Source organism: Alexandromys fortis, unplaced genomic scaffold (genome assembly GCF_014885135.2).
Source record: "Alexandromys fortis isolate MF-2015 unplaced genomic scaffold, M_Fortis_MF-2015_v1.1 scaffold_156, whole genome shotgun sequence".
In the NCBI taxonomy this organism is placed as follows: domain Eukaryota; kingdom Metazoa; phylum Chordata; class Mammalia; order Rodentia; family Cricetidae; genus Alexandromys; species Alexandromys fortis.
Genome location: NW_026068028.1, coordinates 3,371,890 through 3,399,291, shown reverse-complemented (window position 1 = coordinate 3,399,291; position 27,402 = coordinate 3,371,890). Strand labels below are relative to the sequence as shown.

At 48.3% G+C, this 27,402-nt stretch overlaps 1 protein-coding gene and 1 non-coding gene across 11 annotated transcripts in view; one reads left to right on the top strand and one right to left on the bottom strand.

Annotated features, from left to right (window-relative positions):
- Positions 1-27,402, bottom strand: part of Arsg (arylsulfatase G) — a 125,633-nt gene that overhangs the window by 63,649 nt on the left and 34,582 nt on the right. For 5 of the 10 annotated variants that reach the window (XM_050164199.1, XM_050164190.1, XM_050164200.1 and 2 more), the window contains exon 2: positions 11,073-11,970. In XM_050164199.1, coding sequence (XP_050020156.1) covers positions 11,073-11,290 — 218 coding nt within the window. In that variant the 5' untranslated portion in view covers positions 11,291-11,970. Of the gene's footprint in view, positions 1-11,072; positions 11,971-14,979; positions 15,130-16,518; positions 16,541-16,693; positions 16,799-17,439; positions 17,500-27,402 lie in introns of those variants that run through there. The other 5 variants (XM_050164191.1, XM_050164195.1, XM_050164194.1 and 2 more) reach the window with 5 other exon arrangements.
- Positions 1,040-1,146, top strand: LOC126515019 (U6 spliceosomal RNA). Its single transcript, XR_007595727.1, has one exon. It is a non-coding gene; the product is annotated as a U6 spliceosomal RNA (small nuclear RNA).

The window sequence follows — 27,402 nt, the reverse complement described above, 5'->3', positions numbered from 1 at the left end:
TGGTAAATATTTGTGTGTGTGTGTGTGTGTGCATGTGTGCACAAATATATCTTTTCTTTAAAAAAAATCAATAAAACAAAGCGGACAGCTCCTGAATAATCACACTGGAGGCTGACCTCCGGTCTCCGTATGCACACACACGCACAAGTATCCGCCTACCCAGCCACCCACAAATCAATGTAAAAAGATCTGTTGAAGTTCACATCCCAGTGTCTCCAATGCGAGCTCTGTGGAAGCAGAGCCACTGCATGTGTGGTTTGAACAGAGTCATACTGGAGCAGAGTGGGTCCTCATCCCATTTAACTGGCGTCCTTGTTCAAAGAGAAGAGGAGCGAGAGGGAAGACAGAATGCAAAGATCCAGAGTCGCATGGGGGAAGATGTCACATGAAAAGGGTGACAGATGCCACATGAAAAGGGTGACGGGCTGTGGTGAGGTCAGTCAGTCCAGGCAGCCTAAAGCCAGCAGAAGCTGGAAGAAGACGAGAAACCTCCCAGCACTTCTGAGGGAGCATGACCCAAACAAAACACTCTGATCGTCCAGTCTGCAGGACAGAGACAGCCAATGTCCATGGTTTCCTGCTTCTCAAAGCATTAAAGGGACAGATATCCAGCAGGGTTAGTGGCACAGGCCTATGGTCTCAGCTACTAGGGAGACTACAGAGGATGGCACTTCAAGATCTGCCAGGGCAACAGTGAGACCTCGTCCTGTTTTGTTTTGTTTAGCGAGACAAGATTTCTCCGTGTAGCTCTGGCTGTCCTGGAACTGCTGGGATTAAAGGTGGGGGGGGGGGGGGGGCACCATGGCCAGGTGAGACCATGTCTTAAAAAGCAAAATGAATGGGCTGGGGACAGAGCTCAGCAATAGGGCCCTCACGACACCCAGCACCGCATAAGCTGGGTGTGATGGAACACACCTGCCTGTGATCTTAGCATGTGGGAGGTGAAGGCAGAAGAATGAGGGGTTTAAGGACATCCTTGGCTACACAGCGAGCTCAAGGCTAGCCTGGACTACATGAGACCATGTCTTGGAACTGATGAGTGCTCTCTTCAGCAGCACACAACCGAAACTGAAACAAGACAGAGAGGATGGAGTGTGGCCCCGTCGCAAGGACGGCATGCAAATTTGTCAAGCGTTCTGTATTTTTCACAATAACTAAACTGTGGAGTTGACCTAGGTATATAAACTGGGTGGTGGTGGCACATACTTTTAATCCTAGCACTTGGAAGGCAGAGGCAGGCAGATCTCTGTGAGTTCGAGGCCAGCCTGGGTTACGGAGCTAGTTTCAGGACAGCCAAGGCTATGCAAAGAAACCCTGTCTCAAAAAAAAAAAAAAAAAAAAAGTAAGTGGTGTATGTGCACAATAGAATTGTTTTGTTGTTCAGTCAGGAAGAACAAAGTTATGTTTGCAGGAAAATAGACACAACTATAAATAATCATATTAAGTGGATTTGCCAGTCACAGAAACACAAACATCTTTTTTTTTTTCTCACCATAAAGGTTCCCAGATGAGAGAGAGAGAGAGAGAGAGAGAGAGAGAGAGAGAGAGAGATAGTTAGTTTAGGGGGACAACCCAGATTATGAAAAGAAAAGGTGGCTCTGAGGGGAAATAGCTTCAGCATGTAATATATACAGGCACAAAAACTTGAAAAACCAAAGTATACTTTTTAAAAGGAAGAACAAATGAAGGAATGACTCAGCTCACCCTTTCCTTGCCCTTTCAGATTCCTAGCTACCCACACAAACCTACCATCGTCACAGTCTTTGCTCGTACCCCAGGATGGTGAGCCGTGACCTTGGGAGCCTGTGACCTGTCCTCCCTGTCCTCACAGCTCTCTCCAGCTCATCTGTCAACATCTGTACCAGGGCCATTAGAGTCCTGAGTGGCATTTACAGCGGCACACCTACCCTCCGTGTGACTCCGATGGAGCCGCTGATGCTTGTTCCCTGCCCCACCACGGTGGACACGCTGTGGCCTCAGGGCCTTCCCAGGAAGTGATCAAGTATCAGGACTTCCTCTGATCTTGCTGAGCCCAGGACCCAAACAGGGTTATTCAAAATCCAAACCTGAGGTCTAACGTGGTAGCTTGTATTGTTGGGAGACTGAAGCAAGAGTTGTGCCTTAAGTTCAAGGCTAGCCTGGACTACATAATGAGTTCCAGGCTAGCTTGGGCTACAGAATGATACCTTGTCTCAAAATAAAATACAGCAAAGCTACACCTGGCATTTTCTGAGTCAGGGGATGGGAAATAACTCCTTTTCCCCATGATTCTCAGCACAGGAGGATGTAGATACATTTCCTGTCTTACGGAGGCACCTGAGAGCCAATGGGTACAGGAGACTATCACCAGCCAGGAGGGGAGGGAGCTAGAGATTAGACCACCCTAGTCCTTGGGCTCTCTCCTGTACAACACTCCTGGAGTATGACATCATCTATGTCATGGCGTCGCTAGGAACTGCTCTTTGGCTGGGAAGGTCCTGAGAGCCATGCCCAGAGGTCCCAGTTCTTAGACCTGACTCAGATCCACACAAACCACACAAGCTTGAGACAGACAGAGGAATGTCCTCCACTCTGCACTTCCACGGGCAACATAGGAACAACAGGACTCCTGTAACAGCAAACGTTACGCGGGAACCCAGAATTCCAAGTTCCCCTGGGGAGTGTGAAGTCGGTGTGCTCAGGGGGTGCAGACGGGGGTGTGGAAACGAGCTCAGCTTTGCCAGCGAGGAGGGACTTCTGTCCCCGGATGCATTGTCGTCCATGGGTCCAGAGTGCTCCAAAGCTGCTGACCGTTGCTTCCTCCCATTAGCACTGTGGGCTGAGAGGGTTTATATGCTCCTAGAAATTCACATGCAGGGGCTGTTGAGACGGCTCAAGAGGTAAAGGCGCCTGCCTCCAAGTCTCATCAGCCGAGTTCAATTCCCAGAACCCACACAGTGGAATGAGAGAATCAACTCCTGCAGGTTATCTATCCTCTTAACATCCACCGTGGCTTGAGTGTGCATAGGCAGGTGCACGCAAACACACACACACACACACACAGAGAGAGAGAGAGAGAGAGAGAGAGAGAGAGAGAGAGAGAGAGAGATATGGGGGGAAAGAGGATGGAATAAATACACATAAAAGAAAATTTACTTCACATATGGAAACCCTAGTCGCTCACATAATGGCTTGAGAGGTGGGGCCTTCAGGAGGCACCTGAATTTTGAAGTCCGCAGGGTAAAATCCCCCCACGATGCCCACGATGAGAATAGTACCCCTATTTAAAGACGGGGAGGGCTAGGGCTGGGGCTATATAGCTCAGTGGCCCACCATGCCTAGATGTGACCCCGGTGCTGTAGAAGAAAAAGAGGAAGATAGGCTCCGTCACACTTTCACTGTGCCACGGAAGAATACAAGAAGGTAGCTGTCTGCAATCCCGGAAGAGTACCCCTCCCCAGAGCCCAACCAGGCTGACTCCGTGGCCTTGCGGTTTCAGGCTCCAGAGCAGTAAGAAATATGTGTCCAAGTCACGCGCTGTATGTACTGACTTCCAGCAGCCTGCGCTAATGACGTGGACAGGGCAGGTGACCACCTGCATTAACTGTTATCCCAGCTTGCCCGTCTGTAACATCTGTCCTGAGTGTGATGTCTCTGTGGGCATCCTAAGGTCATCACTGAGAGCCGCCATAGCACACACATACATCACCAAGACGTAGCTTTGCTCTCCTCCACAGACAGTGGATTCTAGGTAGAAGGGACTTCAGCCTGCAGCTCTGGCCCCAGACACACCACCTTGGTGGAGCGAGGCCGCTCCAGCAAAATCTGGCACATGACAAAAACTTCAAAAGAGAAACCCAAGGGGTTTGCCGGGGTCTTTGGAAAGCCTTGCTAGTCCCCATCTCTCCACTTCCCCTAAATACAGAGATTTAAGACATGGCCCACGCATCACCTTCCCATCCCATCCCTCCAGGCCACCGTGTCCATTTGGAAGGGACTAACGAATAAGCACTAACCTGGCCTTGTTATTTGGAAAGATTTTTTTTTTCTTCCCCAAATCTATCTAGGCAGGCTCAGGCCAGTTCGCCAACAGGGGTCCTCATTAAAGTCTGAAAATACATTGTAGAGCGAAGCTGGAAACTGGCGGCCAGACATTACAGCAGGCTGCTAACAAGAAAATCAGTACAAATTAAGACACGGCTAGACAGAAGCCAAGCCACTTGCCTTTGCATAAATTATGCGTGTTAGAATCCCGGAATGAGAATGCCGGAGAGCCTGCCGGGAGCGAGGGCACAGCAGAGCCATGCCACACCGCAGAGTTCAAGCGTGCCCAGCCTTCATTGACCAAGAATTTAGCATAGATGACGAGGCTCTCGGTGGCAACTAGCTAAATTGCTATGTGACCGGAATAAAAACCATCCTTGTTCCATTCATAATTTAAGGGCTGAGGGGGGCGGAAATCAGTTTCTGAAATCATAGGTTGTGTGGCCTTTGTGTGTCGAGGGGGACAGGGCTGGGAGGTACGAACTGCAGAGATGACGTAGTCATGGGACTGACAGCTTGATCGGGCCTCCACATCACCTTCTCTTAAATGGGAAGATGACTGACTCTCCTGAGAAAAGACACGGAGACTACAGTCGACTCCAAGCCAACAGTGGGTAAAGGCAGCGGACTGGGTCCTTCATGATCCTTCCTGTCTCTCATTCAGGAGCTCACTGTCTCGTTTTGTTTGTTTGTTTGTCGTTTCTGAATAAGACCCCTAGAGCCCAGTTAGGTGGTGTCCTGGACAAATGGCCCTTCTTTCTCCACACTCCCATTGTAAGTGTCTGTGCAGGCACACTCAGGGCACACGGAGACGGGTCATCTCTCTCCACCAGCAGCACCCTAAATGAAGCTTCCTGGAGGGCCCCAAAATATATTCCCTTGCCTTCCCTGCTAATGTTTTGAGCCGTTCCAAGTGTTCTAAAATGTTCTATCCATCTGCTCTGCTTGAAGCACCGTACCTTCCTTTGCCTGGCAACTTTAGACTTCTCTTCAGGTCTCAGCATTTGGGCCTGCAACAGTTAATCCTGTCCCTCTAGTAGGATTTAGCATCATCATGGGAACAAACCCATGGGCTTGTCTGTGAGGGAGTTTTAAAATCAGTTATGAGGTGGGAAGACCCACATTAAACGTGGGTGGCACCATTCCCTAGGCTGGGGTCCCTAGGCTGAATAAAAAGAAGTCAAGCTGAGCATCTGCATTCATTCTCTGCTTCCTTCCCATGGCCAGTTGCCCCAGACCGCTGCCAGCAGGACTCCCTGCCACAAGGAACTGTGCCCTCAAACTGTGAGCCAAATTAAACTCATGCTTCCACGCGCTGCTTGGGTTGGGTGTTTCGTCACAATCAGAAAGCAGCCAACACAGATCTCCGCCTCCCCTGGCTTCTTTTCACATTCTCTTCCTAGAGCCCCAGGGTCACCACGCTGAAGGCGAGAAACCCAGCATTTATCCTTTTTCTTGGGGACCAAGGCATAAGGGGTGTGCTGGGTCTGTCTAGTCTAAGCAGTCAAGCATGTTACATCCGGTTCATGCAGAAAACACGCCCTCACCTCCCCCCCCCCCCCCCCCCCCCCCCCCCCCCCCCCCCCCCCCCCCCCCCCCCCCCCCCCCCCCCCCGCTCACCCCTCCACCCCCCACACCCCGTGAGGAAGCTGAACAACGGTTTCAGTTCTGGCAACACACCACCCTGCATTTCAAAGGCTTGTCTTATCTTTATTTGCCATTAGGATCCTGTACCTCATAAAGTAAGAACTGGACTTGTGACTCTTAGCGATTTATTATTGAACGGCTGTACTCACGAGTCTTAAAGAGCAACTAATCATAGCGATCGAATGGGCTTCTTTGGTCTCATCCTCGGTGAAGCTGGCCGACACCAAGGCCCCACTGGTTAATATTTCAATTCCCTTTCTTTCTTCCTTCTGAGATTCATTGCCATCTAGGTCACTGTGCTTCCCCGTGTCCCCATCTACGAGACAGGGCTGAGAGGTAAAAGCTCGCACACAGTCCTTCCTGCTTTCTTCATCTTGTCCCAGCTGATGTGTGCTCATGACATGACTTTTATGTCTGTTTGACCTACTTACCCAAGAGCAAAGATGGAAAGCTGCCTGCCCCACAATGCCGAGAGCTCCCAGGGAGACAGAACACAAGCAACCGGAGCAAACGTCTTGGAGTTGACGGCAAAGGTCAGAGGAAAATGAGGATTTCCCCCAGTGAAGGTCCTTCCGTCCCTCCCTCTGTGGAAGGGTTACACCGCTGGGAAGGGGCATTCTCTTCTCACACAGAATGTCATTTCTGCTCTGGTCTCCATAGTGGATACTATGAGACAGCAAGATCTCACCCATCTCTGGCAGAGTTGGCACCCTCTTTTAGGTCACTACAACACTCCGTCAAGTCTTCATGATAGGATAGAGTGGGAGGAGGAAGAGGGAGAGAAAAAAAGGAAGGGAGATTGTTGAGAGGTAACGGGGAAAGTGGTCAATTCTCAGAACAAAAATCAAACCAGGTATTTGATTGAATTGACAACTCAATTCATTACTCACTGAGGCCCGTTTTAGAAACAGTTCTCGGGTCCCTGGGAGTCTCTGACCTTTTGAGTAGTGACTATCGATCTTTGATGCCTAGTTAAGCTACTGCCCGGAACCCCTAGCGGCAGAGGCATTGACTTGACCCAGAACTAAACTGGGGGCGGGGAAAAGGGTAGGAAGTAAGAGCACGCAAAGCGGACGCACTGCTAATCGACGCGCGGGAGTACGTGCGGACACAACAAGCATCAGCCTCGCGAGCAGTTCAGATCTGCGGGCTGTCTTCGCTGCGAGCGTCTCAGCGGCTGGTCACTCATTCTCTTCCTCTCCCATACACCCGCACGTGCGGGTGGGCCGGGGCAAGGGCTCAGTCAGGAGACCCTGTGCTCGAGAAAGTAGGAGGACCCAAGGCCTGTACTCAGAATCTACATTTAAAAGAAACGCTTCAGACGCAAGGGTGGCCACTTAGCAGGAGGGTTAGGAAAAAACAAGAGGACCTCTGGGGTTCCCTGATCAGCCAAACTAGTCTCTTTGGTGAGTTCCAAGCCAGAGAGACCTTGGGAGTGGGGGTGGGGTCGGACACAGCGCCAGTGAGACGTTTGGTCAGTGTTTGCTTGAGTTTAATCCCAGGACCCACCTGGTGGCAGAAGAGAACCGACTCCTGCACGTTGTCCCCTGACCTCAACACGTTCGCCCTAGAGCAGTGGTCCTCAGCCTTCCTGATGCTGTGACCCTTTAGTACAGTTCCTCCAACTTTAGAATTACTTTCACTGCCACTTCAGAACTGTAATTTTGCTACTGTTATAAATCGCAATGCAAATATCTGAGATGCGGGATACATAATGTGTGACCCGTGCGAATGGGTCGTTTGACCCTTCTCCCCACCCCCCCCTCCAAAGCGGTCTGGACCGATGGGTTTGGTGAAAACCATTGCCTCAGTATGCCCACCCACCCCATGGTATTTTCTAAAAATAAATAAATACATAAAGGGAAGAAAAACGTAGGCAAGATCTGAGGAACGATCCCTGAAGCTAGCACCAGTCGTGACTCCGTGGGAAGCTTGCCTGTCCAGTACCAAAGCACAGGATGGAGAGGGCGTGAGAGCACCTGTCCGCAGGACCACTATCACAGGCTCAGATGAAGAGAATAGAGAAGTCCCAACCAAACTGGGCTTGCACCCGGCCCCCTTCCACACAGGGTGGTGCATCAGTGGACCAGCTCGGAGAAAGAAGTAACTGGACCTCCCAGATCTCAACTTAATGGTGCAGATGTCTCCTGGAGAATCCACTGGACCAGCTCAGAGAAAGAGGTAACTGGACCTCCCAGATCTCAACTTAATGGTGCAGATGTCTCCTGGAGAATCCACTGGCCACTCATAGACATTTAGAAACCAGGTATGTGGGGAGATTTGTCTGGAGTAACTGTCTCCCCTAGGGGGAAAAATTCTCAACATGCAAAATTCAAGATGGATGACAAGCATGGTGGCACACGTCTGTGATCTCAGCTCTTGGGAGGCAGAGGCAGACAAATCTCTGTGAGGCTGAGGTCAGCCTGGTCTAGAGAGTGAGTTCCAGGCCAGCCAGGGCTACATAATGAAAGCTTGTCTCCAAAAACAGTGGGGCCTGATGTGGGAGCGCACCCCTTTAATTCCAGCACTCGGGGAGGCAGAGGCAGGTGGAGCTCTGTGAGGCCAGCATGGTCTACAGATAGTTCTAGAACTGCCAGGGCTGCCCAGAGAAACCCTGTCTGCAAAAATAAAAAAGAAACAGAAAGGAGTGAGGACATTTTAAAAACTATCTCAGCTTCCCCACACCCTGTTCTTTGAGATAAGGTTTTAGCCTCTTAGCCCGGGATGTCTATGAACTTACAATCTTCCCGACTCAGCTATCAGAATGCTGAGATTACAGGTGTGCCCACAATGCCTGGCTCTAAAGTCTATTTATTGATGAGCAGATAGTAATCGCTCATTACATAAGAAACCCCGTGCTTGTGCCAGGAGTCTAAGTGAGGGAAAAGGCAGGTTCCTTTTCTTTCTGCAGCCCAGAGCTAGGAGGGGCCTGTGCGCATTTTCTGCTGCTGTTGCAACAAACTACACCTGGGCGGCTGGAGGCAGCGGTACAGGAAGCCAAAGATGCTAAATGAAGGTGTTGGTGGGGTTGGTTTCTTCTGGAGCAGTGGTCCTCAACCTTCCTAACACTGTGCTCCTTCCATACAGTTCCTCAAGGTTGTAGTGACCCCCAATCCATAAAATGATCTCCTTGCTACTTCACAACTGTAATTTTGCTACTGTCAGAAATCTTCATGTAAATATCTGATATGCAGGCTATTCAGTATGTGACCCAGAGGCATCGCGACCCACAGGTTGAGAACCACTGTTTGGGAAGCTGAGAGAGACTCTACTCTGTCTCTCTCCAAACCTTCCTGTGGCTGCCAGCAGTCCTCAGCAGACACATTCCTCTGATCCTTGTCTCTCTCCTTGTATTTACCGCCTCTGAATCCTCTTTTTTTCATTGCTGAGGTTTTTTTTTTTTTTTTTTTTTTTTTTTTTTTTTTTTTCAGATAAGGGTCTATGTAGCCCAGGCTGGCCTGAAATTCATGGCCCTTGAATCACAGGCATGTGCCACTGTGCCCCTGCTCCCCAGCTCTTCTCACAAGGACACAAGGCATTAAGATTCGCTTCACTTTAAACTCATTGGCATCGAGTCACTGAGATCCTTCACGACTCGCATTTGTGAAGACTCTGAGGCTCTGGGAGACGTGAATATGGAAGGGGGTATGCTATTTAACATGTGACCAGCCATGGAAAGACTCACCATGTAAAGCTGCGAGCACAGGGTGCACCTGACCTTAAGTAAACTGAGACTTAAGTAATAAGCAATAACTCAAGAAACAGAAGGTGGACAGTGAGCACAGGAAGTGTTCACCGTACAAACTAGTAAAGCGTGACCCACCTAGGGAGGTGACAGCTGAAGTCAGCTGGAAGATGGAGAAGCCGAGGAGAAAAACACTCCACAAGATGTTATATGGAGTTTGGGTTGTAAATGCCTCCCAATGATCGGAACACATAGAATAATCCAGAAAGCTCACCTTGGCAGAGGTGAGTACGATGGTGAAGTCAGATGCAAGGGTCTTTATCTCAAGGAGAAGCTCACAAGCACCGAAGTGCATGAGGCAGAAACTCTGTGGAGACGTTCCATATGCTGTCCCTAGCAACCAGCTGAAGCCACTCCCGCAGAGCCAAATGCAGTGTTTTACAAAATACAGACAGGATCCACGCTAGCCAGCCATGCCCCTGCGTCCAGCTGAATCAACACTGACCCAAGGATGTACGGAGGACTCAAAGGAGTCCGCGAGCTCTTGCACTTGTCCGTCTAAGTAGGGAAAGGAGCTGGGATTTGAACGAGACTTTTTGATGGCTGTCCTATAAATACACACCTGTCGGTCACGTGCACACTCCCTTTTGTGGTCCATTAGGTGTAAATCCCTTAAACGCTAGTTGTGTCCGCTCACAAATAAATGTGTGTCCTCAGTAGCTCCCATTGCTCATCATAGGCCTCTACTTCCTGGAGTACCCAGGCAAGTGTTTCACATCTTCCCCTCTGGACTCCAAGAACTCCCGGTGTGAGCGTGTGTACATGCGTTAAGACTTGATTGTTTACCTTCCTCTTAACCCGTTTCCCCTTTTGGAAAGTGAGTAACTCAAGGGCAAGAAATTTTGCCTTGTCCACTTCTAAATTCTCAACTCCTGACATACATACATCTTACCAAGTGAATGGATAGATGGATATGTGGGTGAATATTTGGATTGCTGGATGGATGGAGAGATGGATGGATGGATGGATGGATGGATGGATGGATGGATGGATGGATGAGTGGGTGGGTAGATGGATGGATGAGTGGATGGATGGATGGGTGGGTGGACGGATGGATGGATGGATGAGTGGATGGATGGATGGGTGGGTGGATGGATGGATGGATGGATGGATGATGGATGGATGGATGGATGGGTGGGTGGGTGGATGGATGGATGGATGGATGATGGATGGATGGATGGGTAGATGGATGGAAGGATGGATGGATGGAAAGATGCACAGATGGATGGATGAACAGATGACATACGGATGCATGATAGGCAATTAAGTGTATAGATTGACATATGGATAAATTGTCATGATACTATACTGACTTCAAATCTAATAAATCAATAAAGTAATGAAAGCAAACCAATTAATCAATTGATTATTATTAAAGTGCTTTGTGGGACCTGGAGAGATGGCTCAGCAGCTAAGAAAATCTGCTGCCCTTAAAGAGGACCTGGGTTCAATTCCCAGTACTCACATAGTGGTTTTATACCCATCTATGATCCTAGTTCCTGAGGGTTCAACAGGCATGTGTGCACATGTGTGCATATACATGCACACAGGGAAAACACACACATAAAGCAAATCAATCTAAATAAATAATTATGTTCTTTACACTGTCTACTCCTCCAACAAAAACTGGAATGGCACAAAACACTGCTTGACTCACCTCATTCCTTCAGAAGCCATCTTGTCAAGATTAGTAGTGCCCTTTGCTTCTGCCCAGTTCGCCCCCAGGTCACCCCATCCCATATCGTCAGCCAAAATGATCACAATGTTTGGTTTGGGGGCTCTTGTTTTCCCACTGATAGAGAAATCCACAAGAGGGTAGAGCAATCCAGAGAAAGTCATGCCAGCCAACAAAACCTTTAGAAAAAGCCAGCCCATGGTGGCATGCACAGACTCCTGTCGTCTCGATCGAGTGACAAAGGGCCCCCACCACAGATATCTCGAAGAGTTTTCTCTTTGTTCACCTTGAGTGCAGGAAGCCACCAAGGAACATGGGTCCAGTTGGCAAAAAACACACTGGAGTTAGTAATGGCTACAGGAACAGTACGAGCTACAGAAAGAAAGGCCCCATCTGGAATCCTAATCCAAGAGTCAGGAAATGTGTCACCCTAAATCGGATTGGCCCCCTGGAGATGTCTTCTCATCACAGGTCAATAAGATGACTGGTTAGGAGAAGCATTCACACAAGGTTGTCAATAACCATTCTTTGGCCAGTTAGCAAGTAAGTGACCCTCTGCACTCAGGGAGGCTACGGCCACAGCCCAAGTCTTGCATCTGCTCTGGACTCCATCTGGTGATTGCAGGGTAAAGCTCACATCTGCAGAACACCTGGATGTTCTCGAAGCCACAGTCAGCCCCACATGAGTTTCTGAGTTCCAGATGGTTGAGGTTTGTTTCTGTAAGGTTTCCTGAAAGAACAAAATTTGACAAGCAGACAGAGTCGAAAGAGCCAGGCCAGATGTGCCGTACTCGGTAGCTTGGGAAATAATCACTTTTCCATGCCAACAGATGTTTTCCTTCTTATTTGAATGCTCAACTGGCTCCTCGGTGTCTTCCACCTGAAAAACAGGGATGACAAGAATATTTGCAACGAACCTATAGTAACAGGGTTGGCGGTAACATTACAGACGACTTCTTACGCCTCACGCATGCTCTAGGATGTTGAAGCTCAGTGTCCTGGGTGGGCTGAATACAAGCAGATCCCAGTCTGCTGATACCCTCCCCCCCCCCCGAGTGCTTCCCCACGCCTACCACCACAAGTGGTCACACCTACGGAGCATTTTAGAAGAAAAGGTAAAGTCTCATTATCAAGACATAATTGTTTATAACGGTCTCGTTATGAGCTAATGTTTCCATAAAAAAACTCTTCGCAGCCAGGCAGTGGTGGTGCATGCCTTTAATCCCAGCACTTGGGAGGCAGAGGCATGCAGACCTCTGTGAGTTCGAGGCCAGCCTGGTTTACAGACTGAGATCTAGAACAGCCAGAGCTGTTCAAGACAGAAACCCTGTCTCAGAAAGAGAGAGAAAGAGAGAGAGAGAAGAAAAGGAAACTCTTCACAGAAGGAGTTCAGGATATAGCTCTGTTGGTAGAATGCTTGCCTTGCATACACAGAGTCCTAGGTTTGATCCCCCATCACCTCCTAAACCAGGTGTGGTTAGTGTTTGACTATGACACCAGCATGTATGAGGTAGAGACAAGAGGACCGGGTGCTTAAGGTAATCCTCAGCTAGTTAGAGACCAGCCTGAGATAACTAAGACACACTCTCAAAGCAAACAAACAGCCTCCCCCAGAGAAATTAATTTAGGGGGAAAAAAAGAGAATTATGAAAAACAAGTTTATAACAGGCTCTAGGTGAACATATGCCGGTTCTACAGCATGCTTTCCACTTTTCTGTATATTTGTAATTTTCATAATTAAACGCTGCCAAAAAAGTTCCAAAGAATTAATAGAAACACGTCGCTGTACATTCTAGTCATAATGGTTTTGGTAAGAAAATCTAGGGCTGGGAGGTGCAGTTCATTGGCAGAGTGCCGATTTAGTGTGTACAAGGCCGTAATTTCATCCCTACCCATCTCACAAAAAAGAAAAAAAAATCAAGCAAACAAAAAAACCACATCTAACCGACGATTTTCACACTTGGAAGTACATATGAATTAGGAAACTCAGAGCCGAGGCTATAACTCAGTTCATAGAGCGCTTGCCTAGCAGGCCTGTGCACAAAGCCCTGGTTTCGCCCCCAGAATTCCATAAACTGTGTGTGGTGAAATATATCCATGATCCCAGAATTCTGGAAGCAGGGACAGAAAAAAAATCTAAAATTCAAGGTCATCCTCTAACATAAAGCCAGTAAAAAAGCCAGCCTGGGCTCCAAGAGATACACTCAAAAAAGTAAATAAGATAAAAATAAAAGAGAAAGTGAGAGAGAGGAAGAGAGAGAGAGAGAGAGAGAGAGAGAGAGAGAGAGAGAGGAGAGACGAAAGAAAGAAAGAAAGGAAGGAAGGAAGGAAGGAAGGAAGGAAGGAAGGAAGGAAGGAAGAAAGAAAGAAAGAAAGAAAGAAAGAAAGAAAGAAAGAAAGAAAGAAAGAAAGAAAGATTGATTCAATGGGAAGAAGTCTGGGACCATTTTCTGTTTGTTGATTTTTCAAGACAGGCCCTCAAACAGCTCAAACTCGGTAGGCAAGCACAGGATGACCTTAACTCCCTGACTCTCCTGCTGCTGCCTTCCGCAAACTGGGATTACAGGTGTGAGCCAACATGTCTGGCTCTGAGATCTGAATCTGAGCAAGCTCCCAGGTGAGAGCTACACCATTTGTCCTTGGCTCACTCTTGGAATAGTAAGAGGTTGGAGAATAAAAACATCATGACTCAAGGCCTCAAAGAAAAAAGGAAACAGCACGGCCGAACTGAGATGACTCAGCTCCAGTGGACAAAGCCGATATATCAGACAAAGTTCCGAAACACAGGGCTCGACTTTCAGTTGGAGGCAGCAAACAGCTGAGAATAAAGTCCAGTCACTCACTCTTTCTTTACTTAAAGGCTCTAAACCTGCAAGGTGCCACAGTGTTGAAATTCTAGAGCAAATTTCAGCCGTGGAAGTCAACGAACCAAGAAGGAAAATGTAAAAATGCTATAGGCTAAGGCTATTTCTGCATGCTGTTTACAAATAAACAAACAAACAAAGAAAGAAATAAGTAGCATGTTGGGGGAGTCTCAAGACAGTGTTTCTCTGTGTAGCCCTGGCTGTCCTGAACTCCCTCTGTAGACCAGGCTGGCCTCAAGCTCACAGAGATCTGCCTGTCTCTGCCTCTGCCTCCGGAGTCCTGGGATTAAGGTCATGAGCCACCATCCCCCAAGGGGAACAAAATAGATTATGTTTCTTTGTAAACCAGACATCATGGTGGTCTCTTCAATCCCAGAACTTGGGAGGCAGAAGCAAGTGAATCTCGATGAGTTGAGGTCATTCTGTAGCAAATTCTAGGCCAGCCAGGGCTGCATAGTGAGACCCCATCTCAAAAAAAAAAAAAAAAAAAGAAAGAAAGAAAGAAAGAAAGAAAGAAAAGAAAAGAAAACAAAAACCCTAGTTACATATTTTTGTGCATATGTGTGCTCGCCCAAGCCGTGGCACTCATAAGTGGAGGTCAGAAGACATTTTACAGGATTCAATTGTCTCCTTCCATCAGGTGGGTCCCAGGGACCAAACTCAGGCTCCATGGCTTGGTGCTAAGGGCCTTTACCCACTGAGCCAACTCCATAGCTAGGCATTCCTACCAGCTAATTGCCTGGTTAGCTTCAGGGGATGGGGTGACTGGAACAATAAATTCTAGAGGATCTTGATAAAAGCCAAGAAATGGTTCAAAACAAACGGAAGTCTGAGTAACCGGGGATGGTTCATCTGGAGACTCCTGAGCCAACTGCTTGGAAACTCAAGCCCTGCCACTTCCCAAAAGGGGTTCTTTTCGCATTTGATTAGATTCAAGTGGTATTCGCTGATCTTGAGGTCCCAAAGACTTCTCCCTTTCTGGAAGACTCTTGCATAAGGAGGGTGCTTAACAAACACTTGCTCACCTGCTGGTTAATTCCCAGCCGCCTTCTCCTCCTCCTCCTCCTGGCATCTAACCACGGGCAACAGCCACAGGAAGCTTTTCTTCTTAAAGCTGCTTAGCTTAGGGCACTAGTGTGGCCTCATTTCTGGTCACTAATCCAACTCAGGATGACCTGGCCGTGCAAGAATTCCAGGGGGAGAAATTCATTTAAGAAGGAAGCTAAAAATTAAAATGGAAATCTAACTAGATCGGTTTCCTCTGGAGTTCCAGGACAAGACATTCTTTTGAGGATTTGCAAAAGGAAGTATGAACGCCACACTCTGAATGTTCATAGAATGGAAATGAACTCCTCCAGCCAGCAGACCACTGCAGATTTCTTCACATCCATATCGCCAAGGGGACATTTAAGCCCTGTCTGAGAATGTATTTAGTTTCTTAAACTGATGGGAAAGAGGCAAACTAGGCAGTCGAAGGTTGGACTTGAACCACAGGCTTCAGTAGAGTCACGTGCGAGCCTCTCTGTCCTAAAGAAATGGCCCCACGCGCTGCCTGGGGACTGGAGACTTCATCGGCCATCACGTGCCCAAAACTGAGTCTTTATGACTCTCTCTCAGGAAGGAGGACTAAGGATACAGCCAAAGTGCTTGAGATTGCTTAGTTTGTAAAGTACTTGAATTTTATATGGGTTCTGGGAATATCAAACTCACGAGGACGTGAGTTCAATTCCCCAGAGCCCACATAAAGACTAGTGTGGTGGTCCAGGCTTCTCCTCCCAGCATACAGATCCTTGAGGTTTTCCGGCCAGCCAACCTAACCAAATTAGCAAGCACCAGACCAGTGGAAGACCCTGCTACATAAAACAAGGTGGGAAGTGTTTTCAGGAAAGACGTCTGAGGTTGACTTCTGGTCTTGAAGCACGTGTGTACCCACGGACAGACACACATGTCACAGGAAAGGAGATGGGCGCCAACACAGGCCAGGAGCTCTCCTCTCAGAAGTGGGCACATTCACTCTTCTCTTCACTTCAGTGAAAGGTACTGGGCCAACTATGTCAACACGCCGCAAAAGAAAGTCCGTCTGCTCCATCATGGCATGGCTGACTATGACAGGTGTCCCCTACGCAGGTATTGTCCCCAGACCTCCACTTTCCCAAGGCAGCAGAACAAACCTTACCTGCCAATCAACCCCACCAATTCCTGTCCTCTCCAACCCACACTTTGTAGGTTTTGATTCTAGGGATTGAACCCAGGCCCTTCCTGCATGCTAAGCAGCTGCTAAGCACCCATACCCCCAGCCCAAGCTCAACTACAAAGCAAGGCTGGGTTCCCTTTAGTTTCCAGGCTTGCCTACGGGTGAAGGTAGAGAAAAGACCCCCGAGCGGGCTCTAAGCTGAGAGGCATGGACCAAGGCAACCTGCAGATCTGCTGAGCAGGGTCTGAGCAACCCCGTGCTGGAAGTCTACTCCATCACCTGACCCTGGCTTCCCACAGACCTCCTCGTGGCCAAGCATCCTCCTAGAGAACCTTGAAAACAGCTGAAATAACAAGGAGGTTGGACAGACCTTTCTGGCATGTGGCTCTGTTGGTTTTCCAGAAACGAAGCGTCTGAGGAACGAAGGCCAACAAAGACAAAGGAGGAAGGAGAAGTGCCCGATTGCAGAGTCCCGCTGCTTCTCCAGCCAGTTCAGAGCACGGTCTACGCATTGGCCAGGGGTCAGGAGTCACATGGGGACTTACCAGGAGGGGCCTTGGGAAGCAGCTGTCCACATGTGGTCTAGGGTGGTTCTCCCAGGCGCTCAATCATTGGCCTACCGCACGGGCACTGGCGCTTTAATCTGGGTTCTGTGCACACAGCCACAAGTGAAACAAGATAAAAACCCCCACCCTCGCACCACTTAGGTTTTCTTAAGGAAAATGTGAATGTCCTGGAGCAAACCAAGGCAGAAAAGTGTCAGATGTGTGGGGCGGCCGGGACACAGTCAAAAGGGAGCTCGGGGTACTCCCACCCAAAAGGTGGTCTAAGAAGTCACCTGGAGAGGGTCCCACAGGTAGAGAAGTCAAGGAAGGCCAAGATCTAGTGCGGCAGACAAGCCACAGAGAAGCAAGCACCAAGACAAGTGTCCTAATTTGCCTCCTATTGCTCTGATAAATACCCATGGCCAAAAACAACTTGGGGGAAGAAAGGGTTTATTTCACCTTATAGCTTAGACCAAGGGTACCTGGTGCTTGCTATCTATCCTATCTTATCTATCTATCTATCTATCTATCTATCTATCTATCTATCTAACTGTTTTCTTGAGATAAGGTTTCTCTTTGTAGCCCTGGCTGTCCTGGACTTTGCTCTGTAGACCAGGTTAACCTTGAACTCAAAGATCCACCTGCCTCTGCTGGAACTAAAGGTGTGTGTCACCACTGCCCTGCTCAGCTTGCTTTCTTATACCAACCAGGATCTCCCGCCTAAGGATGTTGCCCTCCTGACTCACCCACAGGCCAATCTGAAGAAGGCATTTTTCTCAGCCAAGGTTCCTTCTTCCCAGAAGTTCCTGTCAAATTGACAAAAACTAGTGTAACCAGCCTGGCCGAGGAGCGTGAACAAGGGACCGGTGGAATCAGAGAGCAACCCAGATGGGAAGCCACAAGAAGGCAGGCAAGAGGGCAAGATCTGACAGTAACAGAATCCGTGGGCTGCTGTGTTGAAAATACAAAAATGTATCTGCAAGCTGTCAGGTCAGTGAAGAAGCCGAGTTTCAGAATCTCTGGGTGAGGTCAGAGGGCTGTGCTGGGCCGGAGTGGGCAGAAGCACCTAAAGTGTAGGATGCAGAGGACGCACTCTATCGGGGGACACTCTGAAGTGCCTAAGTAGCTGGTGACTTTCTTAAATTTTACTTTATGGCAGAAAAGCAGTTACCAGCAGAGCCAGACAAAATGTTATTTAAGAGATATCTTGGTAGACTTTTTCTTTGCCCCTAGACCCCATGTCAGTATGGTGCTGTGGAACAACCCTTTTGTACACTATGAATATGTATTACTCTCATTGGCTAATAAATAATTGGCCTATAGCTGGGCAGGAGGAGGTTAGGTAGGAAAACCAGACTTAAAGGATGATGGGAAGAAGGAAGGAAGAGTCAGAGGAGTTACCAGCCAGTCGCAGAACAAGTCAGATACACAAAATAGGATGAGGTAAAAGCCACGAGCCTCAGGGCAGCACATAGATTAATAGAAGTGGGTTACGTTGTAAGAGCTAGTTAGTAATAAGCCTGAGCTATTGGTTGAGCATTTATAAGTACTCTTAAGTCTCTGCATTGGTTATCTGAGAGCAGGTGGTTGGGACAGGGAAACTCTGCCTACAGTATATACTTGGCTCAACTTAGATTACTTTCTGAGAGAATGTGTGTGTGATGGCAAGAGCAACAATATCTCAAACAAGGTCTCAAAGAACATTCTCTAATTAATTTCTCTTTCTTTTTTTTAAGACAGGATACCATTAGGTAGCCCAGCCTGGTCTTAAATTTCTGGTCCTCTCACCTTAGCCTCCAGAGTCTAGGAATTCAGGCCTCAGTCTCTATGTGCAGTTCAAAAAATATTTGTAGGGAACTGAACTGTCAATTTGACTATATTTATGACCATCATGGCAACACACTTCTGAGTATGTCTACAAACATGCTCCAGAAAGGTCTAACTGAAGGTTGAGGAATATTCCTTTATACTGTGTGAAGATATGTCACTGTGATTCGTTTAATAAAAAGCTAAATGGCCAATACTAGGCAGGATTTTCAGAGCAGAGAGAAAACTGGGAAGGAGGAGGAGTTGTCAAATGGACAGAGAGTAAGAAAGACATGCAGGAGGAGAGCTAACAGTCATGAACCACACAGCAGCACATAAATTAACAGAAATGAGCTCATTTAAGTTATAGGAACTATACAAGCCTAAGCTATCCGCCAGGCTTTCATAATTAATAATGAGTCTCCGTGTGGTTATTTGGGAACTGGCTGGCAGGACAGAGAAACACTCACTACAACTGAATGGCAAGTGCCACCGTGCATGTGAGCAGAAGCATCCTACTGGGGATGGAATCATGGACTAAACACAAGGAGAAAGTGAGCAGAGCATGAGTATCTTTCTCTCCCTGTTTCCTGACTGCAGACACAAAGGGACCGGCCACCTCCCATTCCTGTCATCATGCTTCCCCCCACTGCCTTGATGGAGTTCTACATCCCCTCCCAGGTGTATCTAATCAGTGCCCTGAGATCGCTATACATGTGGCCCAACACAAAAATCATAAACTTCCTTAAAATATTAAGAGATTTATTTCAACTAAGTTTTGGTTTTGTTTGGTTTTTAGCGGGAGTGTTGGGTTTGCAACTCAATTTTGTGATTCTCCAGCCCAAACTTCACAGATGACAATGTCCCGTCTCGCTCGCAAAAGACTGACTATGCCTTTGGGTAAGTTCAACAAACCCTCCCTTCTCTCCTTAAGTTCCTTTCATGAGGTACTACTTCCTTACAGCAAGGAGAAAAGTAACCGATACATCTTTGATAGAATGTCTTTACTGAAGCCAGACAGTGATGGTGCATGCCTTTAATGCCAGCACTCAGGAGGCAGAAGCAGGTGGATCTCTAAGTTTGAGGCCAGCCTGGTCTACAGAGAGAGTTCCAGGACAGCCAGGGCTACACAGAGAAACCCTGTCTCCAAAAACAAAACAAAAGAATGCCTTCTCTGAGGTTGGGAAAATAATCTCACTAAATTTGCTGACCTTTATTTACATGTTTACTTATGTATTAGGCAGCTCAAGCCAGATCCTGTTTTTCCCTTCTGGGAGTCAGGGATGCCAGGAAAGCCAACACCAGGAGGGAAAGGACATCCTGCCCAGGTCTAAGCCAAGACCACCTGTGGTGATTGTCGCAGAAGGAAACCACGTGGCAGAAGCCAATCTGGGAGAGCCAAAGTGGCTTCATGCCATGCATCTAAAAACCCAGTAGCCCTTCGGAAATTATACCCTGATCTTGACGCACAGAGCAGAAGACCAGAGGGAGCAGCTGTCCTTCTGAATCCCACCTTCTCTTAAAACCTCTCTCCTCCGTCTGAGAAGACAAATCAAAAGGGCTCAAGGTCACAAAACTGAACCTCACCCCCAGAACAGAGTTAATTTTAAAGATGTCTTTAAGAGCCATATTACTTATTATTTGCTAAATATTTTATTACGGGTGTGGCACAGCATACCACACTTGAGAAATTCATGCATATTTATCCAGCTTGTAGACCCAACAATCAACACATAGCCAGTCTGGTTGCGATGACACCCTGTCCCTGTCCCTCGGCCCCCAATAGGTACAGGATCACTTCTCTTTGTTTTAATCGTGTGTGTATTTATTTCTGTATGTGTACATGGCCTGTGGATGCAAGTGTTCTCAGACACCAGAGGAGGGCATTAAGTCCTCTAGAGTTGAGTAAGAGGAAGCTGTGAGCCTCTTGACTTGGGTGTTAGGAACTAAACTCAGGTCCTCTGGAAGAGCAAGAAGCACTTCTAACCACAGAGTCATCTCTCCAGACCCATGCTAGATTATTTTGAAGTAAATCCCGGACACCATGTGCTATGTTTTAGATATGAACTATCCTCCCTCAAAGGTTCCTGTGGTAAAGGCTTCATTGCAACTTACGTACTTTTATATACTTTTATTTTTATTCTATGAATGTTATGCCTGCAAGTATGCCTGTTCACCACATGTGTACCCGGGTCCTGTGGAGATCAGAAGGCATCAGATCCCCTGGAACAGGAGTTACAGGCAGCTGTGAGTCACTGGGAACCGGGAAGGGAACCCGGGTCCTCTGCAAGAGCAGGGTGCTCTTAACCACTGAGCCATCTCTCTAGCACCTGCTGATGTGGTTTCAAGTCTATTGACTTATTTTATGGATATGTGGGCATGGCTGGCTGTATGTACGTGCAACAAGTGAGTACAGGAGCCTGCAGAGGTCAGAAGAGGGCATCAGGGGTCTCAGGCCCCAGGAATGGCTTCATGGTGCTATGGGACAATGGTCTGTACCCTGTCACTTGTATTATTTTTAGTAAAATATTGATTGGCCAGTAGCCAGGCAGGAAGTAGAGGCAGGGCAATGAGAATTCTGGGAAGAGGGAAGTTTCAGTCTGTAGTCTTGACCCAGCCTCAGAAGAAGCAAGATGTGACTGCCTTGCCGAAAATACCAAGCCACGTGGCTAACATAGATGAGACTTACGGGCTAATATAAGTTATAAGAAGTAATAAAAAGAGCTAGGGCTGGAGAGATGGCCCAGTGGTTGAGAGCATTGGCTGCTCTTCCAGGGGACCGGGGTTCAGTTCCCAGCACTCCACTCTAGTTCCAGGAGATCTGATGCCAATGCACATAAAATAAAGCTAAATAAATGTTTTGTTTTGTTTTTTTTTTTTTTAAAAAAAAAAAAGCCTGAGCTACTAGGTCAATCAGATTATAGTTAATGTAGACCTCTGTGTGATTTCTTTGGGATTTAACGACTGCGGGAACCGGGCAGGACAGAAACCTGTCACCCACTGAGCCACCTCCCCCACCTCTTTTTGCCCGTCTAGAGAGCTGGAGATCAAACCCTGGGCCTTCTGAACGCTAGATAAGCATTCTACCATTAATGCTATGTCCCACACCCCACGAGTCCAGCGTAGTCACCTGCTAGCGGGGCGACATGGAATACGCGTCTCCTGTTTCTTATTTAACCTGGAAACAGAGCCATAGTTAACTTCCTTCACCTCCTACAATACAGGAGGGTAAGACAAGAGAAGCTGTGCTCAGGAAGGCTGACCTCACTCCGGATTCGACCTCTCCATTGCTTTGAGGACTAAAAAAGATGCCGGAATTGAGAAAGCTGTGCAAAAGGAAGGCGATGCAAGCCCAAAGCCTCACTGAAATCACCACTGAGCAAAGGCAACCCCAGCGCGGGGGCGGTGAAATTCAGACTTCCTGCGGTCATTTGCTATGGCTCCTTGTCACACAATCCGTCACTGTCGGTGTTATCTCTGGTAAACGTGAGCTAGGTCCCTTTGCTGGGCAGGGTTTGCTGACAGCTGACCCTGTGGTTGGGAGAAGCTCCCGTCCAGCAAATCTGGTTTGGGGCAGCCCAGCTATGAAGTCTAAATGACCTGGTGGGTGGGAGGCGGAAGGGGAATTTCCCTTTCGCGCTCTTCCTATTGAACATACGAGCTAGACAATTCATCCGCTTGTCTGAGCATGCCAGCAACTCAGCAATGACCGGAACTCACTCCAGTATGTTTTATGGCACGACCTAATCCCAGTACCTTGCCCAGAGAGTGTTCAATCAATATTTGCAGAATGAGGGCATTTCACACTAAACAATGAAGTCCCAGCCCGACGGGCCCTGCCCTGAAAACACAGCTTCATCTCTTCGCTTTCCCTAACCTCGGGTGACCTTTCTTACTTCTCCTTCCAGATACTCACTTGTAAAACTTTACTTGTTGAAAGGCTGTCTTAGGGGTTGGAGGTGTGGTTCAGTGGCCGAGTGCTTGCCTAACACATGTCAGGCCTCTGGTTCCATCCCCAGCTCCAAGAGGGGGAAAAAAGGAAAAAACAGGGACTCTAGAGATGGCTAAGTCAGTAAAGCACTCGCAGCACAAGCATGAGGACCTGAGTTCAGATCCCGGCGCAGACATAAAAGCTAGGCAAGGCGTTGTATATGTGTGATCCCGGGGAGACGGAGACAAGAGGAATCCTTGGGGATCGCTGGCCAGCCAGGCTAGCAGAGCAGATGAGCTTCAGGTTTGACAGAAGACTCAAAAAATTAGGGTGGAGCCGGGCGATGGTGGTGCACGTCTTTAATCCCAGCACTCGGGAGGCAGAGGCAGGCGGATCTCTGTGAGTTCGAGACCAGCCTGGTCTACAGAGCTAGTTCCAGGACAGGCTCCAAAGCCACAGAGAAACCCTGTCTCGAAACCCCCGCCCCAAAAAAATTTAAGGTGGAGAGCAATCAAGGAACTTACCTAGCCTCTGTTCTATATGTGCATACAGGCATGTGTGTGCATACGTGCATAAACACACACACACACACACACACACACACACAAAGAATAAAAAGCCTACCTTCAGTGACAGACATATTTCCTATCATCTGAACATAAGGAATTCAGAGGAGGGAGCACATCCTCTAGGTGTGGTTTTGTGGGTGATGACTGGCCATGGAGGGTAAGCACAGATATGTCTCCACTCTTTGCTGTGCACCTCTCCCAAGCCCCCCTAACGCTGGAACCCTCGATGGAACACAGCAGAGTTCCAACCAGGCAGCCCCTCCCAGCCTCTCCTCCATAGGACAGCCCTAGAATCACGTGCTAGCCAAACTTCTCCAGCCATCAGGAAAAACATGGCTGTCCTCCTGTTCCTAAAGAGTTAAAAACAGGCTCAAGAGGGCTGTCTTCCGGGGAACTCATGAGTGTCTGTTTAGACAAGGCAGGTGAAGTCAGCCACTCTGTTGAGGCAAAGATAGAAAAGCAGGCTTTGATTTCCTTAAGCCGAGAGGAGCGTGGCAGGTTGAGCCACCTCAGCGACTGTCCAGGGGAAGCTAGATTTCACTGGGGCAAAGGCCAGTGGTTCCATACGTAGCTTTCCAACATTTCAGATGAGTTTCCACGACCTCAATCCACATTATAAAGTTTAATATCACATGGATGCATTCATAAAAGCAACGTGATCAATACTTTGCTCTGACAATATGGGTTTGTTTTCTAAGGACTTGTCCAACAGGCCCAAGGCTATGTTCTCTTTCGTGTGGCTGGTTTTTTTTTTTCCCTTTGGAAGCAATGAGAGAATGACACACAACAGGAGCGGTAGGCTAGGGAGCCGGAGGAGGCTGGGAGAGAAAAGTGGTGCGTGTTGAAACCAAAGTTGCTCCAGACTTAATGAGACACAGCCGTGGATGGGCAAGTCATCAATAGGGCACCGAGTGATAACTGGGTGTGATAGAACACGCATCACCACAGGCCCCCACTGCTGGGAGTGACCTCACTGTCCCCAAATACAGCATGCTCTCACCCACTCCTGGCTTCCTGTCACTCCATGCAACCCTCCTTTGGCTCACCCCCCACACACACACACATACACAAACAACAAACTTCCCAAGATCCTCCCTGGGAGGACACCTCCTGGGTGCCAAGCACAGCAGGGAGCCCCCAGACTTTCACTCCTAGATCCCTGCTGTGTCCTGGGGATCCTTGTCTTGCCCCTGTTTTCATCACTATCCTTGTCCATGACAAAAAACAAGGCACAAATAACGATACCCTCTCTCCATCCAACTATCAAACTATTTAAACAATGGACCTCAAAAACTAGGGCACCCCCCCCCCGCCCCGCCCAGGAATCCCATGCTGGGTGAAGGAAGAGACACCACTCAGGAGAACTTGTCTCCCAGATGTAACAACTGGTCAGACCACCTTACGGGGTGGGAATGCAGTTCAGACAATGATGGGCATCATCACAGATAGAGAGAAATTGCTTAGGTGTCTCTGGCCCTGTATTTAAACTTTGCTCTCACTTCAGGGCCCTGAAGACGGACTTAAGTCAAAGACAGGGCATCACTGGATCGCTTTATTCCTCTTTCCAATGTGATCCCGTTGACTAAATTGCCCCCTGCTCCTGCTCCCTTTTCTATTAATCCAGCTGCTTTAATTGGCTCCTTAAGGACGGCTTGCTCTATTTGGCCTTTTGAGGTACAGACTGTGACCCGAAGTTCTGTAACACCATCACTAGCAGTTCCTTTCCAAATATTCACGGTCCCTCAGGGGACTTTCCCCTCCCTCCTTCCCCAAGATAAACACACAGCCCTTCTACCTGGACATTTGAACTTGCTGAAGAGTCCTAGGTGACACAGATGTCTGCCCACTAGAGAAACGGATATTAGCGTTTTAAAGCGAGAATGAACTATAATGGAATCTAAGCCACTCATGCAGAACGTAAGGTCTTAGGTAGGCGTCAGGTGGGTGGAATGGAGACAGGAAGAGGGAAAGGGGGAACTATGAGGGACCAAGGCCTTCCCTAATAGCCCCCTCACCGACTCCCCTCTTCTGAGCCTACCCTGAAGACCCAGCAGCCCAAAGCGGGGCTTGCAAGACCCTCCCTCTGAACCCCAGGGGAGATTCCTTTCAGTCTACTTCCCAAGATGAAGTTCTCACAGGCTGGTAAAAAGCGGTGAGCTTATTTGCAAGCTAGGGTCATATCTGCCTAGCAACCCAACCCAAAGACTTGAGGGACTATAAGTGTGGACAGGGAACAGGCAGGCCAACTCTGCACAAAGGGATCTGTTCGCATGCAAATGACCCTAAGCCAGAGGGCTAGGGAAGAAAAAGGGAGCCCGGGGCAGCTCTGAGGAAGCTGTTTTCCCCCTAGAAGATGCTGACAGCAAAGCAAGAGCCAGAGGGGGCTCTGCCTGCCGCACAGGCTCCCACTGACCTACTGCAGAGGCCGACAGTATGGGCCCCGGCTCTTAGCTTAATTTCCTGATTTTTCTGGTCCTGTACCCCAGACTGCAAAGGTCCCTTTGTTCTTATTTAGGACTAAACAAAGTTATTTTTGTTTTGGGGGGCGCTGATTAGCATGGCAATGCAGTGCTTTCCTGAAGAAGTGAGAAAAGCAGAGATCTTCATCTTTTCACTGGACCAGCAGGGCTTGAGGAGAAAGACGTGAGGCCAGTCTCTAGCCGGCAATAGCAAAAGTCACCAGCTAGTGGCCAGCAAGGCTGGATTCCACCCACTTCTCCATTATTGAAACACAAGAGGGCCAAGCCAACTTTGCAAACCAGGCCCGAGGGTTTCTACAGATGTCACTGGACCAGTGCTCTGGCCTCAACATGCCTCATCTCTAAAATGGGATCATGCCTGCCCTTCAGAGAAGGCTATAAAGGATGAGCCAAGCATGATGGAGCGGACCTATAATCCCAGCGCTTGAGAGGTCAATTTGAAGGATCAGGATTTCAAGGTCATTTGGGGGGGGCCTTTATCTCAAACAAACCTAAACAAGCTGGGTACGGTGGTGCACTTCTTTAATCCCAGCATTCTGGAGGCAGAGGCAAGCGGATATCTGTAAATTGGAGGCCTGCCTGGTCTACAAAGCTAATTCCAGGGCTACACAGAGAAACCCTGTTGGGGGTCGGGGGGGTCCAAAGAAACAAATAAAACAACATGGATGGCACTTAACTCAGCATCCAAGACAACACAAATATTTAAAAAATTATAATTACAATAAAACAGTTGTAATGCATTATTAATAACTATACATAATTGTTACCGCCCCCAACAGCCAGATTTCATCGGGGTCAGTCATTCGGTGACCACTAGGACTTGAGGCATTTGTCTAACTTTTACAGTGAAGATGTTGAAAAGGTAGGGCATCATGGCACATGCCAGTAATCTCAGCCCTCGGGAAGCTGAGGCAAGAAGATTTGCAAGCTCAAGATCAGCCTGAGCTACATAGTATGACACTGTCTTTAAAGCATGCCATTTCCAGTCAGGCAGAGTGTACTGTGCTTGTAGTCACAGCTACTGGAGCAGGCTGAGGCTGGAGGATGGCAGGAGCCTAGGCGCTACAGGCCAGCAATGAAAGCCTGGGACCCCCACTGCTTGGGAGGCTGAGACAGGAGGATCTTCAGTTCTAGGCCTGTCTTGGTTTAGCTAGTGACATCATTAAAAAAAAAAGCTAGCAAAACAAACAAACAACAAAATAGGATGGGGGGGGAGGGCTGGAGGGATAGCTTGGCAGTTAAGGGCACTGACTGTTCTTCCAGAGGACCCCGGTTCAACTCCCACCACCCACGTGGCAGCTCATAACCATCTGTAATTCCAGTTCCAGGGGATCCAACACCCATGGCAAAACACCAGTGCACGTAAAATATAAACAAACAAAAATGGGATCAGGAGTTCAAACTTAAGTTTGAGGCCAGCCCGAACTACCTGAGTGAGACCCTGCTGGGGGGTGAGCGGTGCTAATTGTTCCTACAAACTTGCCAGCTATTATTCTGTGGTAGCCTGGCAGGGCTGCAGTGGCCTTAATAATACACTATGCATAAAATACACCTGCTCCCCACTTAGCCCACACAGGGTGTTAACAGCGTTAGATAACTGAGTCCCCAAATCGATGGGGCGGGGCGGGGGAATCATAGAGCAAGGGAAGGGTTTTTATTAAAATTTACAACTGGCGACTCCTCCCAGTGGCGACCCTCCAGGCACACTCCCAAAGTAGGTTGTCTCGAGATTCTAACATCAGAAAGACATTCTCTAAACCACAACCAAGCAACAGACCAGTTGGTGAAATCTGCAGGGAAATGCAGAGAACACAGCCTTTGCGACGGAGCAGTTCCCAAATTTTCCCCTAGAGGTGTGAGATGGAGTCCAGGAAACCAACTTTGCGCCCCCTCTGGCTCTGAACTGTCCCTAATCCTCAGACG